Source organism: Etheostoma cragini, chromosome 23, assembly GCF_013103735.1.
Source record: "Etheostoma cragini isolate CJK2018 chromosome 23, CSU_Ecrag_1.0, whole genome shotgun sequence".
NCBI classification, from domain to species: domain Eukaryota; kingdom Metazoa; phylum Chordata; class Actinopteri; order Perciformes; family Percidae; genus Etheostoma; species Etheostoma cragini.
In genome coordinates, this window is record NC_048429.1 from 1,571,145 (window position 1) to 1,585,506 (window position 14,362).

The window sequence follows — 14,362 nt, forward strand, 5'->3', positions numbered from 1 at the left end:
CCGTCTTGGCCAGGTGTCCCTCGAAAAAGAGTTTTAAATCTCAAGGGACTTCCTAGTTAAATAAAGGTTAAATTAAAAAATTTAAAAACAAACAAACAGGAAGGTCACAATGTTCAGATAATAAACGTGCAGATTTGGGAAAATCCTTCAGAGGTGCTCAACATTTAATCAAAAAACTCACAAGCCGCCAACACCAACTCCATGTCTTAATACTTTGGGTTATTTTGATAACTTTTGGACGAAATGCAACAGTCTCCCTCCAACCAGCAGGGACCTTCCCTAACCTTCCCGGGCCTCGGAGCCCACGGTTATTAACCCGAGGGAGACGCTACGACAGGTACACCCATAACAATAAAAAGGTCCGAGACAGACGTAGTTTCAAGTGGTCTGTAACACAGTTGCTCCGCTGGTTGGTGAGTGTCTAACTTAGCTGAAACAATTCTCCTGATTTTCAGAATGAATCCCCTCTCTTCTAGGGGTTGGACTGGGTTTTGGTGATTATTAAGACATGATTATGGTGATATGGTGTATGGGAACGCCTCAGCACACTGTGTACCATGCGTCTCTGAGATTTATTACAAATTGTAAAAATCTAACCCATCATTGTGACTTGTATTCCAGAGTGGGATGGCCATCGCTGTCACACAGGAGATCAGGGCATTGGCATATTTTCATCTATAAGGCCATGCCAGGTCTGTTGCCATCCGACATCAGTAGTTTAATCACATGGAGAAGTGTTGCTTCCTATTCATTGCGATCAGATGATCACTTGCTGTTCTTTGTTCCATTTGCCCGTACAAATCTAGGAAAAAGGGCTTTTGTCTACTCCGCTCCTCCTGCATGGAACTCTTTGCCAAAAGACTTGAAATTATCTGAATTTATTTCCTTAAATGCTTTTTAAATCCAGATTGAGAGAACCTGAAATGACCCGTTTACATTGTAAATGTTTTTAACTGTCCGTGTTGTATAACTTTTATAAATGTAATTGATTGTGTTTTTGCCTGCCTCTTGGCCAGGACTCCCTTGAAAAAGAGGTTTTTAACCTCAACGGGACTTTCCTGTTTAAATAAAGGTTAAGTTAAAAAAAAAAAATGCAGCTGGGGTGTTCACTTGGTTATTGTTACGGTATATTTGGAGAGAATGCAGTACGTCAGTCGGGGATTCTCATAAGTGCAGTGATACCAATATAGTGTGTGTGTGTGTGTGTGTGTGTGTGTGTGTGTGTGTGTGTTGAAAACCCCCGACTCTGCTGTCAGCCATCCAGAATACACACTGTGCTATTTCCTCCTGCATATGGTTGAATTAATGAGAGAGAGAGAGAGAGAGAGAGAGAGAGAGCAGATGAAGAGAGAAAATCTGTTTTCCTGAATCTCGTCCCAGTGTTTTTCTTTGTCTGTTTTAATTAACAGTCAGTTGATAGAAATAAACCGACTGCCTTCCCTAGTAAACAAGATGTGTGTCGGTGCTTTTTGTTGCAGAGACGTTGATGGAAGGAACTGATTCTGTCTGTTTGTTTTACTGCACACACATGTAGACTAGTCCTGTAACAAAGATTGCATAATCTTATAAATGTAAATTATTTTACATAATCATGGTTTCTTTGTTAAACCACAATTAATTGCTAACATTAGGTAAAGTCTTAAAGCACCCATATTCTGATCATTTTCAGGTTCATAATTGTATTTTGAGGTTGTACCAGAATAGGTTTACATGGTTTCATTTAAAAAAAAACACCATATTCTTGTTTTATCTCCAGAGTGAGACATCTCACTTCTATCCTATCTTTGTTGGGAGTTGAACATGCTCAGTAGCTCGTTAAGATCCCATCAGCTAGATAAGTCTCTCTCCAGCTTTGGTCAGTCCAAGGCAGGACTAGCTGGGAGACTTCTTCTAGACCAGGGGCACTTGTGGAATACCTGCACAACAGGGACAGGAAGTAGACCAGGGACAGGAAGTAGTTCTTTAGGAGATTATGGTGAACTAGCGGCTGTTATAGCATTGTTTTGCAATTGAGAACGAGCTAGCATGCTAGCACTAGCATGTGCTATGGTTAGCCACCTCGTCTCTAGTGACGTAGAAAGCTGGGAGATGTTGACCAGTTCACCCGGGGACTGAAGGCAGAAGACATTCAGAAACCAGATCTCACTCAAAACAGCATGGATACTTTTTAACCAAGTTTGTATGCATGTCGAAGCACCAGAGACACAAAATTACACATAAAATCCCAGAAAAGTGATTTGTTTTCGTAATAGGCGTGAGCCGTGTATTTTTAGTTATTACATTACCTGGGTCACATATGTGGTGATATACAGTATAACCACAAGATGTATCCTGGAATTCATTAAAAAATTCAATTAGTTTAAAATAAGTAATACATAAATGATTATGTGACTGAAAAAGACGATTATACTGTTAATCACAATATTTTCTGAGAAAATTAATCCTACAGCAAAATTTGGAATTGTTACAGCTCTAATGTAGACACACCTGGATCGAGAACACACATTTGTTCTTTTTCCCACAACTGTAGACAAGCTTCTGCTCCACATGTAACACCAGCAAATACACCTTTACATAACCTATGATCATGTGTGCACACCCGGGCTTCTGGGCACACAGACTATATTTGACTTGCACATATCACCTTAGATATAATCTGTAATCTGCTATGTGTGTATCACCTGCCTGAATGACTGGACCACACCAGGCCACAGGTCCTGTTAAAGACATAAACACACCTGCTATTGTCACCAGACATCAAGTGGACACTAGTCTATGACGTTGACGGAGGTCTAGCTCTAGAGACTGATCTAGATCAATGATCCTGTTGCTCTGAAACCGCTGGACATGTTTGGCTCTCACGTTAATTTTAACATAACAAGATAACAACCAATAAAAAGTAACTTGTCATATTACAGCCTTACCGACAGAGAAAAGTAAAGCATTTCACGGTGACATTCTTGTCCTTTTCACCTACAAACTCTAAATATTGTAAAGGCGCTTGTGGTGTCTGAGCAATGCTGGATGATGTGCTGACAGGAATCCGCTTGACACCGTTTCTTGATTATAAAAAGGTTCATTACATCAAAGAATTCAGCATCAATTAACACGCCCTGCAGAAGCCTGTAGAGTGCTAACCCAATGAACACACTCTCCCTTTCAATGCCTTAGACATACGTTATAAAGGATATATTTAGGTCACATGTTAGGTAAAATATAGGATTTTGTTATGATACAAACCAAAGATCACATCCAACTCATCACGTCCCTTCCAAAGTTCACTCCAACTCAGCCTTGCATCAGTAGTATTTACTTTAAACAGAACCTGCTTCCAGTTACAAATCCATCATGCTAGCAGAGCCTTGCATGCACGCTGACACAACTGCAGGATGGGATCCCTTCCAGTAGTACGCAGCTACCCACCAAGAAGAAGGAATAGGTGCATTAACAAAAGAAACAGTGTCTGAGATTGTCTTTTTTTGCAGCAACAAAACATCCAGGGAAAGATGTTAATATCTTAAAAGTAACAGATTGCTTATTGGGAAACGTAACTAAATAATTGATTACCTAATTGGCAAAACTAACATGTTACGTTACTCAATAGCAACCCCTATTGAGATACCAACTTAAAAAATAATATGTTATTGTTGTGTTCACAACTTGTTTCTGCTGACCCCAAGTGGCCAAAACAACAACAACAGGTTAATTATTGGAACAATACTTAAAATATTTCCACCAAGACACACATTATAAGACGTGAACTTAGCAACAGAGGCCAAAATGTGTTGTGAAAGAAACCTTTGGACAAGTAGTACTGTAAAGTATAAATGAGTATATCTGGAGCCGGCCCCTAGTGGCCACTGGTAGTACTGCAGCTAAGGCTCTTTGACACTGGTAAACAGCAGCTGTGTTCATATCAGTGTCTAAACTCATCGACTGTATAAATTCATCTGTTTCTCTCTCTCAGCTGACAGAGAAAACAGCCTGTCTGCTCACATTTCAGTCCACATGTTCTCCATCTGTTCACCTGAGAACAGCAGCAGCATTCATTACATGCACCCTGAACCTGTCAACAACAGCAGCATATTGTATACCCAACAATACAGCCGCACCACTTTTGATAACCAGTCTGACATTAAAGTCATCGTGTATAGCCTACATAACGACTCCAGAGTCCACACAGCAGCCTAATGCCTGATGAAAATAAAACCCCTTAGATTTATTTTAGAAATAAATTTGAAAGGCGATCAGTTATGAATATTTTTTAATTATAATTTTACTCTTTGGGTCTTCAAATCATTGTTTGCGATGGATGTCGAAATAAAACATGGCAGCAGCAGGAGAGGATAATCCGACAGATGCCAATTGAAATGCATGTGAGGGCATTGACTTACAATCCTTTAATGCTTTTTGGATTGGCAACACCTAAATCATAGACAAACTTTGATTACTATTATTTATTTGACAATCATTCAACACAAAACCCCACAATTAGACTTTGTAAAGTGATTGTTGTCCCCACAACACACACAAACACACACACACACACACACACACACACACACACACACACACACACACAAACACACTCCATGTACAGCTAAACCACTTCTCCAAACAGATTAGAATAAAAGTTGGTTTATGTTCTCCAAACGTCTTACAAGTGAACTCGTTGCTATTGAAAGCCTCAAACGTGTTCTTGCTTTGTGAGTGTGTGTTTGTGTGTGTGTGTGTGTGTGTGTGTGTGTGTGTGTGTGTGTGTGTGTGTGTGTGTGTGCGTCTGATGGCTTTAGGATGAAATGGCGTGCAAAGCGGCAGACAAAATTACTTTATCATTTCCTTTTTTTTCCCTCACTACCCCATCTCAACTAACACAGATGAACAAAGATCCATAAAAAGACCAAACCCAGGAGTCAAAAACACTGCATTTTGAATGACGTGTCTAACAATATTTATGACTTAATACACCGCGGAGCATCACACTCCACAGCTTAACGTTGTTAGTTATTCAGTCCGTTTTTTTGGGCTGCAAACCAGCAATAGCCTGAAGCTAGCGTTCATCCAGACTCAGCAGAGAGAAATGTGAGCCACATCCTGAAGGAAATTAAATCAAAACGACATGTTCTTCAGTCAGCCATAGGCACCGCAATATTTACACTGAACCTTTCCTTTTCATCATCGAAATGAGTCCATACAGCACGATGATTACTACGCTGCTCCGCCTGATGTGGGCAGTTAAATGGCCAGTTTGCCCACACGTTTCTCACATCTAGCCATGCAGATAGCTTTGGTTTTATTGATGCAGGTTGTGAGCCATCCTGTGATTTCTGCTGCCACTCCAGGACATCAAGGTGAACGTGTGTTTTTCATGGTTTGGGCTCTTTATTTCCAATGAATTGAAATCTTAAATCATGAGCATGCAATGTTGTTTATACGAGTTCAATTCGAGAAGGCCCTTTCCTTTCCCTAAATAAATAACACCAACAAAACTACACATTTTAAAGGTGACCACAGATATTTGGTCCAAAGTGAGAAGGGTTTAAAAAATGTATGTAGAAGACACTCATTTAAAGGTCAGCCTCCTTTAGTTTAAAGCCTGGAGATCTCTAATGTAAACACAGAGCACTCAACGTGGTAACAAGGATCTTTTGGGATATTTCTCAGTGTTGTGTTCTCTTTCTGTCGTTGTTCATCCTTTTGTATCGCTGGTTCTCCTTCAACAAACGTCTGTTCCATTCTTTCTCTCCTTCACTTTGTTTCCTAGCCTCTTAGTCTCTCAGTCTCCTACGCTCTCTCTCTCTCTCTCTCGCTCTCTCTCTCTTTTTTTGGTCATTTTAGCTCGCTCGCTCGCCCGCCTCACGCGCCCTCTCTCCTGCTTCTCTTTACTGACCGAAAGCTTTAATTTCTCTTCCGCTTCATCGCGTTTGTCTGCCTGTCACGTATCCGATGTCGTACTGTAAAAACAGGATCATCTCCTCTGCTGTTGTTGCCCGAGGAGCTTTTGTAAAAGCTCGACACACACACACACACACACACACACACACACACACACACACACACACACACACACACACACAGCTGTTTGGACGTCTGTCTCGTTCAGTCTGATCACAACTGGATCATTTGCATCCGTTAAAAGGAAAAGTCAGCTGTTAAAAATACAACAGCCACTTTTTCCATTAAAAGTCAGATAAACACACACAGCTGAATGTGAAAGTAATTTCCCAGCAGCAGCAGGTCCAGGCTTGGTTACAGCGGTGTGTTCCGGTCCATGTCAGGGAACATACAATCTGCATGTTGTACCTTCTTAGTTTACATTACAACACAACATCGTGAATTTGCGTAAACCTACACGGCGACGTTCTTAGGCTGAGTGGCGTGTTGTGTGTCTGCATTTTAAGTTATCCCGGTGGATGTGTACTCTGTAAACAGCGGGCGTAAACACGCACGCCACTTGCTGTGTTATCGCGAGAAGAAAGCGACAGTTAAGTTTAGGAAACAAAGACCTGGTTGGGTTTAGCGAACATGATACAAAGGACACGATCCCTGGTCTCCTGGATGAACCCATCCATCTCCCTGACCAACCATTTCCCCCCTTTCATACTACTCGCAAGGTAATGTAAGTCAATGGAGGCCAAACGGCGTTGATAAACACGCTAAGAAGTGACGATGCGTCTTGATAACTTAACATGTCATACACACGCCATTTCATGAGATCAGTCTGTAAATTACACAAAGATATGTCCCAGACCCCCCCCCCCCCCCCCTACAAGTGGATTTAGTGATGATCATGATGCATTTTGTGTTGTCCACTTGGGATTTGATTGCCGAGATTTGACCCTTGTACGGTACTGGGGTCAAATTGACTTATTTCTATTGACCCAATTTTAAATTTTCCTACCTAAAAATCAATGGCCTTACCTTATTTTCTGTGATGAACATGCATTTCTGACTCAATTCAGAAAATTATCAAAGATATGATCCCTTACGTTTTTTCCATAGTGGATTTTTAACATGAATTATAACCTTATGACAAAAAAACGAATCACGCTTCCATTTTTCATTGTGTTCTAGTAGAAACTGATTGCATTTATATTTCATCTCAATTGTTTGAAATTGAGATAAAGACAATATTTGTGAATAGATTATGAAGTAAAGTTTGTTTTTAAAACCCCAAATAAGTCACAGGTCAAATTGAACCGAGAGGGTCCCGAAAGTCAAGACAACACAAAGGGTTAAAGCCAACTGTAGGTAATTATTTGTTAAAGTAGTTAAAGCTCCCTACCTGGTGGCAGATTTCGTGGACGACCACCATGGTCAGCTCCATCTGATAGGACGCCGACGACACTTCAGCGTCCAATAGGATCTTCTGCTCCACAAACACGCTCAGCCCCCAGTTCTCCATGGCGGCGTAGGGATGTTTGGGCACGGCCAACAAGTCTGAAAAGCACACACAAAACAACGCATTATGGCTTTTCAACACACACTGAATGGGTTCCTCCATTAATAACACCACCCCACCAGTCCAATTCATCCAGCGAGATTTAAATAAAAAGCTGACAGAATGACTGCTGGCATCAGAGCAGATCCCATTTTCGGTTAAAATTAAACTCATGAGTCATTTTAAAAACCTGCCAAATAATCCTTTTATGCCCACAACATGGATATATGGAGTCTTTAGATATAAGTCTACATTTATTTGAATGAGAGAGAGAGAGAGAGAGAGAGGGGGGGGGGGGCAGCAGAAAGAGAGATGAGGAAAGACATGGAGAAAGAAATGGAGTACAGAGGAGGAGATGAAAAGAAGGAAAAAAGGAGAAAGGAAACTTTGAATAACGTTGGAGGAGAAGCTGAGGACAACTTTACCTTTTATTAGAGGGGTAACTACATGTCAAACCTCAGTTAAAGTAACCTTGACGGACAAAGAATCAAGTGAAATAGTCCAGATGTGCTGGGTAAAGGATGCTGATAGCCAGGCTCTCATTGGCTAGCTGTTAGCCAATCAGAGTCAAACAGCTCAGCATGAATGGAGCGGAGTCTTCCTGCAGGCGTTCTACACCACGCTAGAATGGCTTGAAACTAGGTAACCAAGGACTGTTTTCCACAAAAAATGTTACAGAGTCTTAACATTACCACAAAGTAATGCAATACATGCAGCCGGGCACCTTTAAATACTATTCCAGAGATCAAAATGACATTTTGCGAATACATTTCTGTTGCCCAGAGGATAAATCCTTCAGATATTCATGTTCCCCTCAGGATGAATTGTAAGTGAAAATCGTCAGCGAGTCTCAGGAGAGTTTTTTCACAAATCCCTGGATTATCATCTAGTGAGCATGGTAACTTTATACCTGCTAAACATGCTAATGTTAGCAATTAGCTCACAGTGCCGTTAGTACCGCCTCACAGAGCTGCTAGCACGGCTGCAGACTCTCCGTGTTAGTAGTAGTAGACGTTAGCTTCTCAGATACTTTTGGCATGTTAGTTGTAGATAACATGTTCTAGGACATATTTTATCAGATGTGTTTGTGTGTCCACAGGCTTTCAAATCACTAAATATGTGTACATGTACAGATAGTGTCCCAGGTATACAAGCACCATGTTGATGGGACATTCAGAGCCTTTGTAATGTCCAAAAAGGGTCCCATGATGCTTTGAGTGATGCAGTAATTCGGTGTAATGTTGCCTGGAGTGAGCGAGTCAGCTGTGGGATGCACCTGAGCCCCGGTTTTGTTTTTTAGCCTAAAGTTGTTTAGAGAATCTACACCACAAAAAGTTGTGCTGCACCGTCTGCTGTTTCAACCCGTTCCCCAAAAAGTATCTTTACACAGTGCTGGTGGACGACGACACTTAGAGACTAGCTGGTGAACTCACCGTAACGGAGCATTTAGCAACTAAAAATAACTATTTCCTTCACAAGTTGGTAGAGACCAAAAGCAGAGCTAAAACAGGAGGATTAAAAAATAAATGTAGATAGATGTTTAAAGTAAAAAGGGAAAATAAAAAAGAGAAGGAGCAGGAAATTGGTTTCTATTTAAGCAAAGAAACTTGATTATAATAGAGAATAAGGGGGGGGGGGGTGAGAAAGGGAGCTTTCTCACTATAACAGAAGCCAGATTGTTTTTCACGTGAAAGGTGAAGAAGAAGAAAAGGAGAAGAAGAAGAGGCGTTTCTCTCCAGTAAAGGGGGGGGGGGGGGGGGGAAGAGTTCAGGTCCTCATTTAAATTTTAAATTACAATCTTTGGCATTTCCGCTGCAGGGACGTTCGTCGGCGTTGCAACAAGGCTATTCACTGGAGGTTTTCTTTTCTTTGGCTCAGTTTAATTCAAGTTTTCATTCTTTCAACTGAATTTTCATAAAGCACAGGAAACACATGAAGAAGAAGAGGAAAGAGAATATATATTCGTGAAAATTAGAGCTCACAGAGAGGACAAAATGGTGCCTTTATGATGGTTTAATGTTAGATATTGGCCAGGTCTTTCTATCTATTCTATCTTATCTATTGAACACAGATTTTCCTCAATCTGTTATTAATGAAACAAGCTGCAAAATTCTTGTTTTTCTTCTTCAAATTGTTTCTTTAAAAAAAAAAAGAAACTCCCGGCAACACTTCCGAGTCTCAGTTTGTACGTTTTAGTTGCTCCACATGTCTGTCTGTCTGAAACAGTCAATCATGACATCACTGCAGTCTGACAGCTGTCAATCATCACATGATTCGCGTAGTGAGGCATAACACACACACACACACACACACACAAAAGACGCACACTGCCAGTAAATGTAAAGTAGACACACAGACTCAGATGTTTTCACACACACACTTTTATTATAACTAGAATGCCAGAAACACTCCTGCTAGGAGAACGCAGCCGTGATTTTAGAAAAGAGGGTTGTGTCAACACACACACACACACACACACACACACACACACACACACACACACACACACACACACACACACACCAGCTTATCAGTCTATAAGCCATGTCTTAGCAACTCTGCCTTTCATTTCTTTTTCTATCCATTCTCCCGCTGTAATCATAGCCTGGCAACAGCTTACTTTGTGTGTGTGTATGTTTGTGTCTGTCTGTCTGTGTGTGTATGTATGTGTGTCTGTGTGTGTGTGTGTGTGTGTGTGTATGTATGTGTGTGTATGTACATGTGCTAGGCATTACATTCAAAACTTAAAACTTTCCAACAGCAACTACAGCAGTGGATTTCTACCACAGACACACGCAATGTGATGTCACAGTTAAACGTGCACCAAGTATTACATCATTGTTCCTGCTTGTTTAGCAGATATTATTTGGGAATTACAACTGCTGTAATTAGCTTTACTGCTGACACAACAAACCTCAATAAGCAGAGAAATAACCCAACTAGACTGGGAGTCTGCTGCATTACCAGTAAACACAGCGCACAGCTGAGTCTGATGGGAGTGTCTTTACTTCTGCAGGTTGTTGGTCATCAAACCAAAGTGTTGTTATTATTATTATTATTATTATTATTATTATTTTTATTATTATTATTATTATAATAATGTTAACCTGATGATGGTGCTAATTGAAAAGTCAGAGGATCGCCAAAGTTCTTACAATTGACTTCACGACAACATGAATTAGGGTATGAACCAAATTTCATGTCAATATATCTCACAGTTATGGAGACCTTGCACGCAAAAACAAAGCATGTCAGCCTTAATGTGACGCCGAAGGAAAAGTCAGAGGATCCCCGACGTCAGAAGGATTCATCGTCTCGGCGTCCTGGGTATCGGTACCAAATGTCACGGCAATCTATCTAAGCTGGAATATCTCGGTCTCTGCTCTGGTACGGCTGCAGGAGAGGGAAGAGAAACAGCAGTGGTCTGCCCTCAGTATAACCGGGTTTATTTTGTTTATTTTATTAATTCAGGACAATGCACATTGACGAACATGCACAACAGTACACGTAAATGAGCCAGATTGTAGCCCGAGAGCTAATTTCAATCTGCAGTCCAATAGGCAGGTTGGAGTAACAGTAAAAAAAGACATGGTATAGTAGCATTTAGTGTATAAATACAAGAAGAAACAAAAAGAAAAAACACGACAATTCATTAGTAAAAAAATGAAAACACAAGTTAGCTGTGATTACTTGTTTGGTGAGCTCTAAGCCGCAGCTTTACCCGACTCTTAAAGGAGGCCAAAGTGGGACGCTCCCTTATAGTTGGAGGAAGTGTTTCCCATAATGCACTGCCTTTAATAGATTATCCTGAGCATTATGACTGAATGAGGTTTTTCTAAAAGGAACCTCACAGTCCCCGTTTACAACGGCTCTGGTGATCCGAACTCCAGCAGTGGAGGTGGCGCCAGGTCATGGAGAACTTTATAAATTAAGCACAATGAAGAAAATTTACAATAACTATCAAAACTCAGTAAGTTGTATTTCTCTAAGATATTGCAATGATGATAAGAGAAAGTTTTTTTTAATCTAGAGTCTTAAGCGCCTTCTTGTACAGAAGCTCAACTGGTTTTAGGGTAGTAGTACCCGACATAGACCAGCTAGTGATGAGACAGTTATTAGGGTTAGGCCAGTTTTCCACGTATACGTGAGTGGGGAAGAAAGGGATGAATTATGGGTGCAGGTCTACCGCCGGTCCTGTAGGTGGCGGTCTTCCAACTACATGGTCGGTATAAGGTTTGTTTTTAGTTTCGATTGACCTAGCTATGTTAACCCTTGTGTTGTCGTCACCTTCGGGACCCTGTCATATCCCTCGGTGAAAATAACCCAAGACTTATTTGGGGTTTTAATAAACATGTAATTTCAAACAATTGAGAAAACATACTGTATATGTGTTTAGGGAATGCAATCAGTGTCTACTAGCACACAATTAAAAATGGAAGTGTGATTCATTTTTTTTCATAAGGTTATAATTCATATTAAAATCCACTATGTGATCATTCTTATCTTGGAAAAAGTGGTCATATCCAGAATATTTTTTCTGAATTGAGTCAGGAATACATGTTTATCACAGAAATTAAGGTAAGGCCGGTGATTTTTAGGGAGAAAATAATGTAACTTGGACCAATTTTCTTCTTGTAAAAATTGGAAATGGGTCAATTTGACCCGAATACGTTACAAGGGTTAAAATTACACTGAAAATTTGTAAAATGTAACCATATAATTTTTCTTTCACACATTTTATCACAGTGTAGGAGAGTCCAGTTCTCTCGCCAGATGCATGACAACTTTGCTTGGCTCATAATCTGTAACGTTAAGGCTCGTTCCCTCACTTCTTTACCGAGACACAACCCCGAAAAAGTTGAGCCAACTCCCGTTGTCCGCGGCTTGGCCGGGATAGAAACAGATGGACCGGAGGATCCAAGCACCGCTGTTCTGTGTTGTTGTATCATACACACAACAGTAACAGTATGACGGTCACAGGGATGACGGATTATTTTGGGGTCTAAAACCAATCCAGCGGAGTAAAGAGGGTCGGGACAAAGAGCATGCATGGACGTCTTCTTACTCTGATTAAGTTGTATACATGCAATCCCTCGGTTTCCAAAGGAAATCTCGAGGTCTGTTGACCCCGTCATGAGAACTCAGATTTTAACCATGGTGAGGTGTGTACACGGCGTTTGAGAAACAGAAGTATTGCTTTAATCCAAAAACAATTGCTTGTCAACACACTAAGCGAGGATGAAATCTAACAGTAACACTGGATGCTATACATGCTGCACCGTTTCCTGTGAATCTCCCCCCCCCCCCCCCCCCCCCCCCCCCCCCATGCAGTGCGGGAATGGCGGCCTCCGCCACAAGCAAAGGAAACCACAGACTAGGGATGTAGTTAATGAACGTGATGAATATCTCATCTCGGAAAACGGAGCTTTACTGGCCGATGGTCCCAATTTACCCCCGTCAAACCAGAGGGTTAAGACAATAACAGGGAGACACACACAGAGAAAGAGAGAAAGAGAGAGGGAGAGAGAGAGAGAGAGAGAGAGAGAGACGGTGTCTAGTTGCCTGGAGACACACAAACAGCTGCTGCAGACAGAAAACACTCAACACACACACACTGGGTTTCGGAGTTTTGTCCCAGTTTTCCAGCTGCTGATGAAGAAGTGCAAAAAACAAACAAGAAAAAGACACACACACCCACCCACACACACATTATAAAGACAGTGTGTGAGCTTATAAATACACTGAAGAAATGAATCTGCTCCCTAATCGAGCAAGAGCGAGTGAGAGAGCGAGAGAGAGAGCAAGTGAGAGAGCGAGTGAGAGAGCAAGAGAGAGAGCGAGTAAGAGAGCGAGTGAGAGAGCGAGTGAGAGAGCGAGTGAGAGAGCAAGAGAGAGAGCGAGAGAGAGAGCGAGTGAGAGAGCGAGAGAGAGAGCGAGAGCGAAAGAGAGACAGAGCAAGAAAACTTAGGAGAATCTACCTCGCTCGCCCTGCTAGTCTATATTAATCATCCCTGCTAGAAGGAGTATTAACATATTGTATTTTAATAACAGTAGTTCTACAACAGCATCAACAGTTCCACCCACTGAGTCCTGCTTTGTGACTGAAGTTTGTCTGCCACCTTCCCCAAATGTGCAGCTCCAACCAGTTAAACAAAATGAAATACCATATGCTTTGTCTGCTTGAACAGCAGGAATGTAAATTAATGTAGATGCTTGTTTTTAACCCATTTGTTGTCTTCCCGTCTTCCCGTTTCAACACTATTATTGCGTTCTTTGACATTTTTTGTCACTTTTTTAATGTGGTGGATGCTTTTTTGATGTCAAAAAGTTTTGATTTTCAAAGTTATTTGATATTTCGAATATGCTGACATTCACAGTGCTTATTTTGAAAGCCCATTTTCTGTGATTAAAAAAAAAACTGAAAACGGGTCAAATTTGACCCAAGGACAACATGAGGGTTAACAAACTGATCTGGCTTTGAATTTAAAAACAAATGACAAGATCTGGAATATGTAAAAGTTGATTTACGTGCTTTACGTAGGATTTGACATATTTTGAGTGTCAAGCTGCCCATCGCTGATCCATCATCCGACCGGCAGCTGTCAAGAGTGACAGCGAAAAAAAGCTCTGTGTTGACATGTGAGTCCATTCTAGTAGTTTATAGGGACAGCGTGTAGGACAGAGACAAAGTGTCCTCTGTAGGAACAAGCAACCCATTCATCAACAGCTCTCCTCTTCAAAACATGAGCAGTGGCATTAGGGATGAGCGATATGATCTATTTTGCAGATAGTGAGATGTTTTTTTACAGTGTGTTCAGGGGACAGACAGCTAGCCGATAGTGGGATGTTTTTTACAGTGTGTTCAGGGGACAGGCAGCTAGCAGATAGTGAGATGTTTTTTTACAGTGTGTTCAGGGGACA

At 41.1% G+C, this 14,362-nt stretch overlaps 1 protein-coding gene across 1 annotated transcript in view; it reads right to left on the reverse strand.

Annotated features, from left to right (window-relative positions):
* LOC117939069 (thyrotropin-releasing hormone-degrading ectoenzyme-like) overlaps positions 1-14,362 on the reverse strand; it is a 161,756-nt gene that overhangs the window by 69,838 nt on the left and 77,556 nt on the right. The window contains exon 6 of the mRNA XM_034864114.1: positions 7,286-7,440. Within this exon, the coding sequence (XP_034720005.1) occupies positions 7,286-7,440 (155 nt within the window). The remainder of the gene's footprint in view (positions 1-7,285; positions 7,441-14,362) is intronic.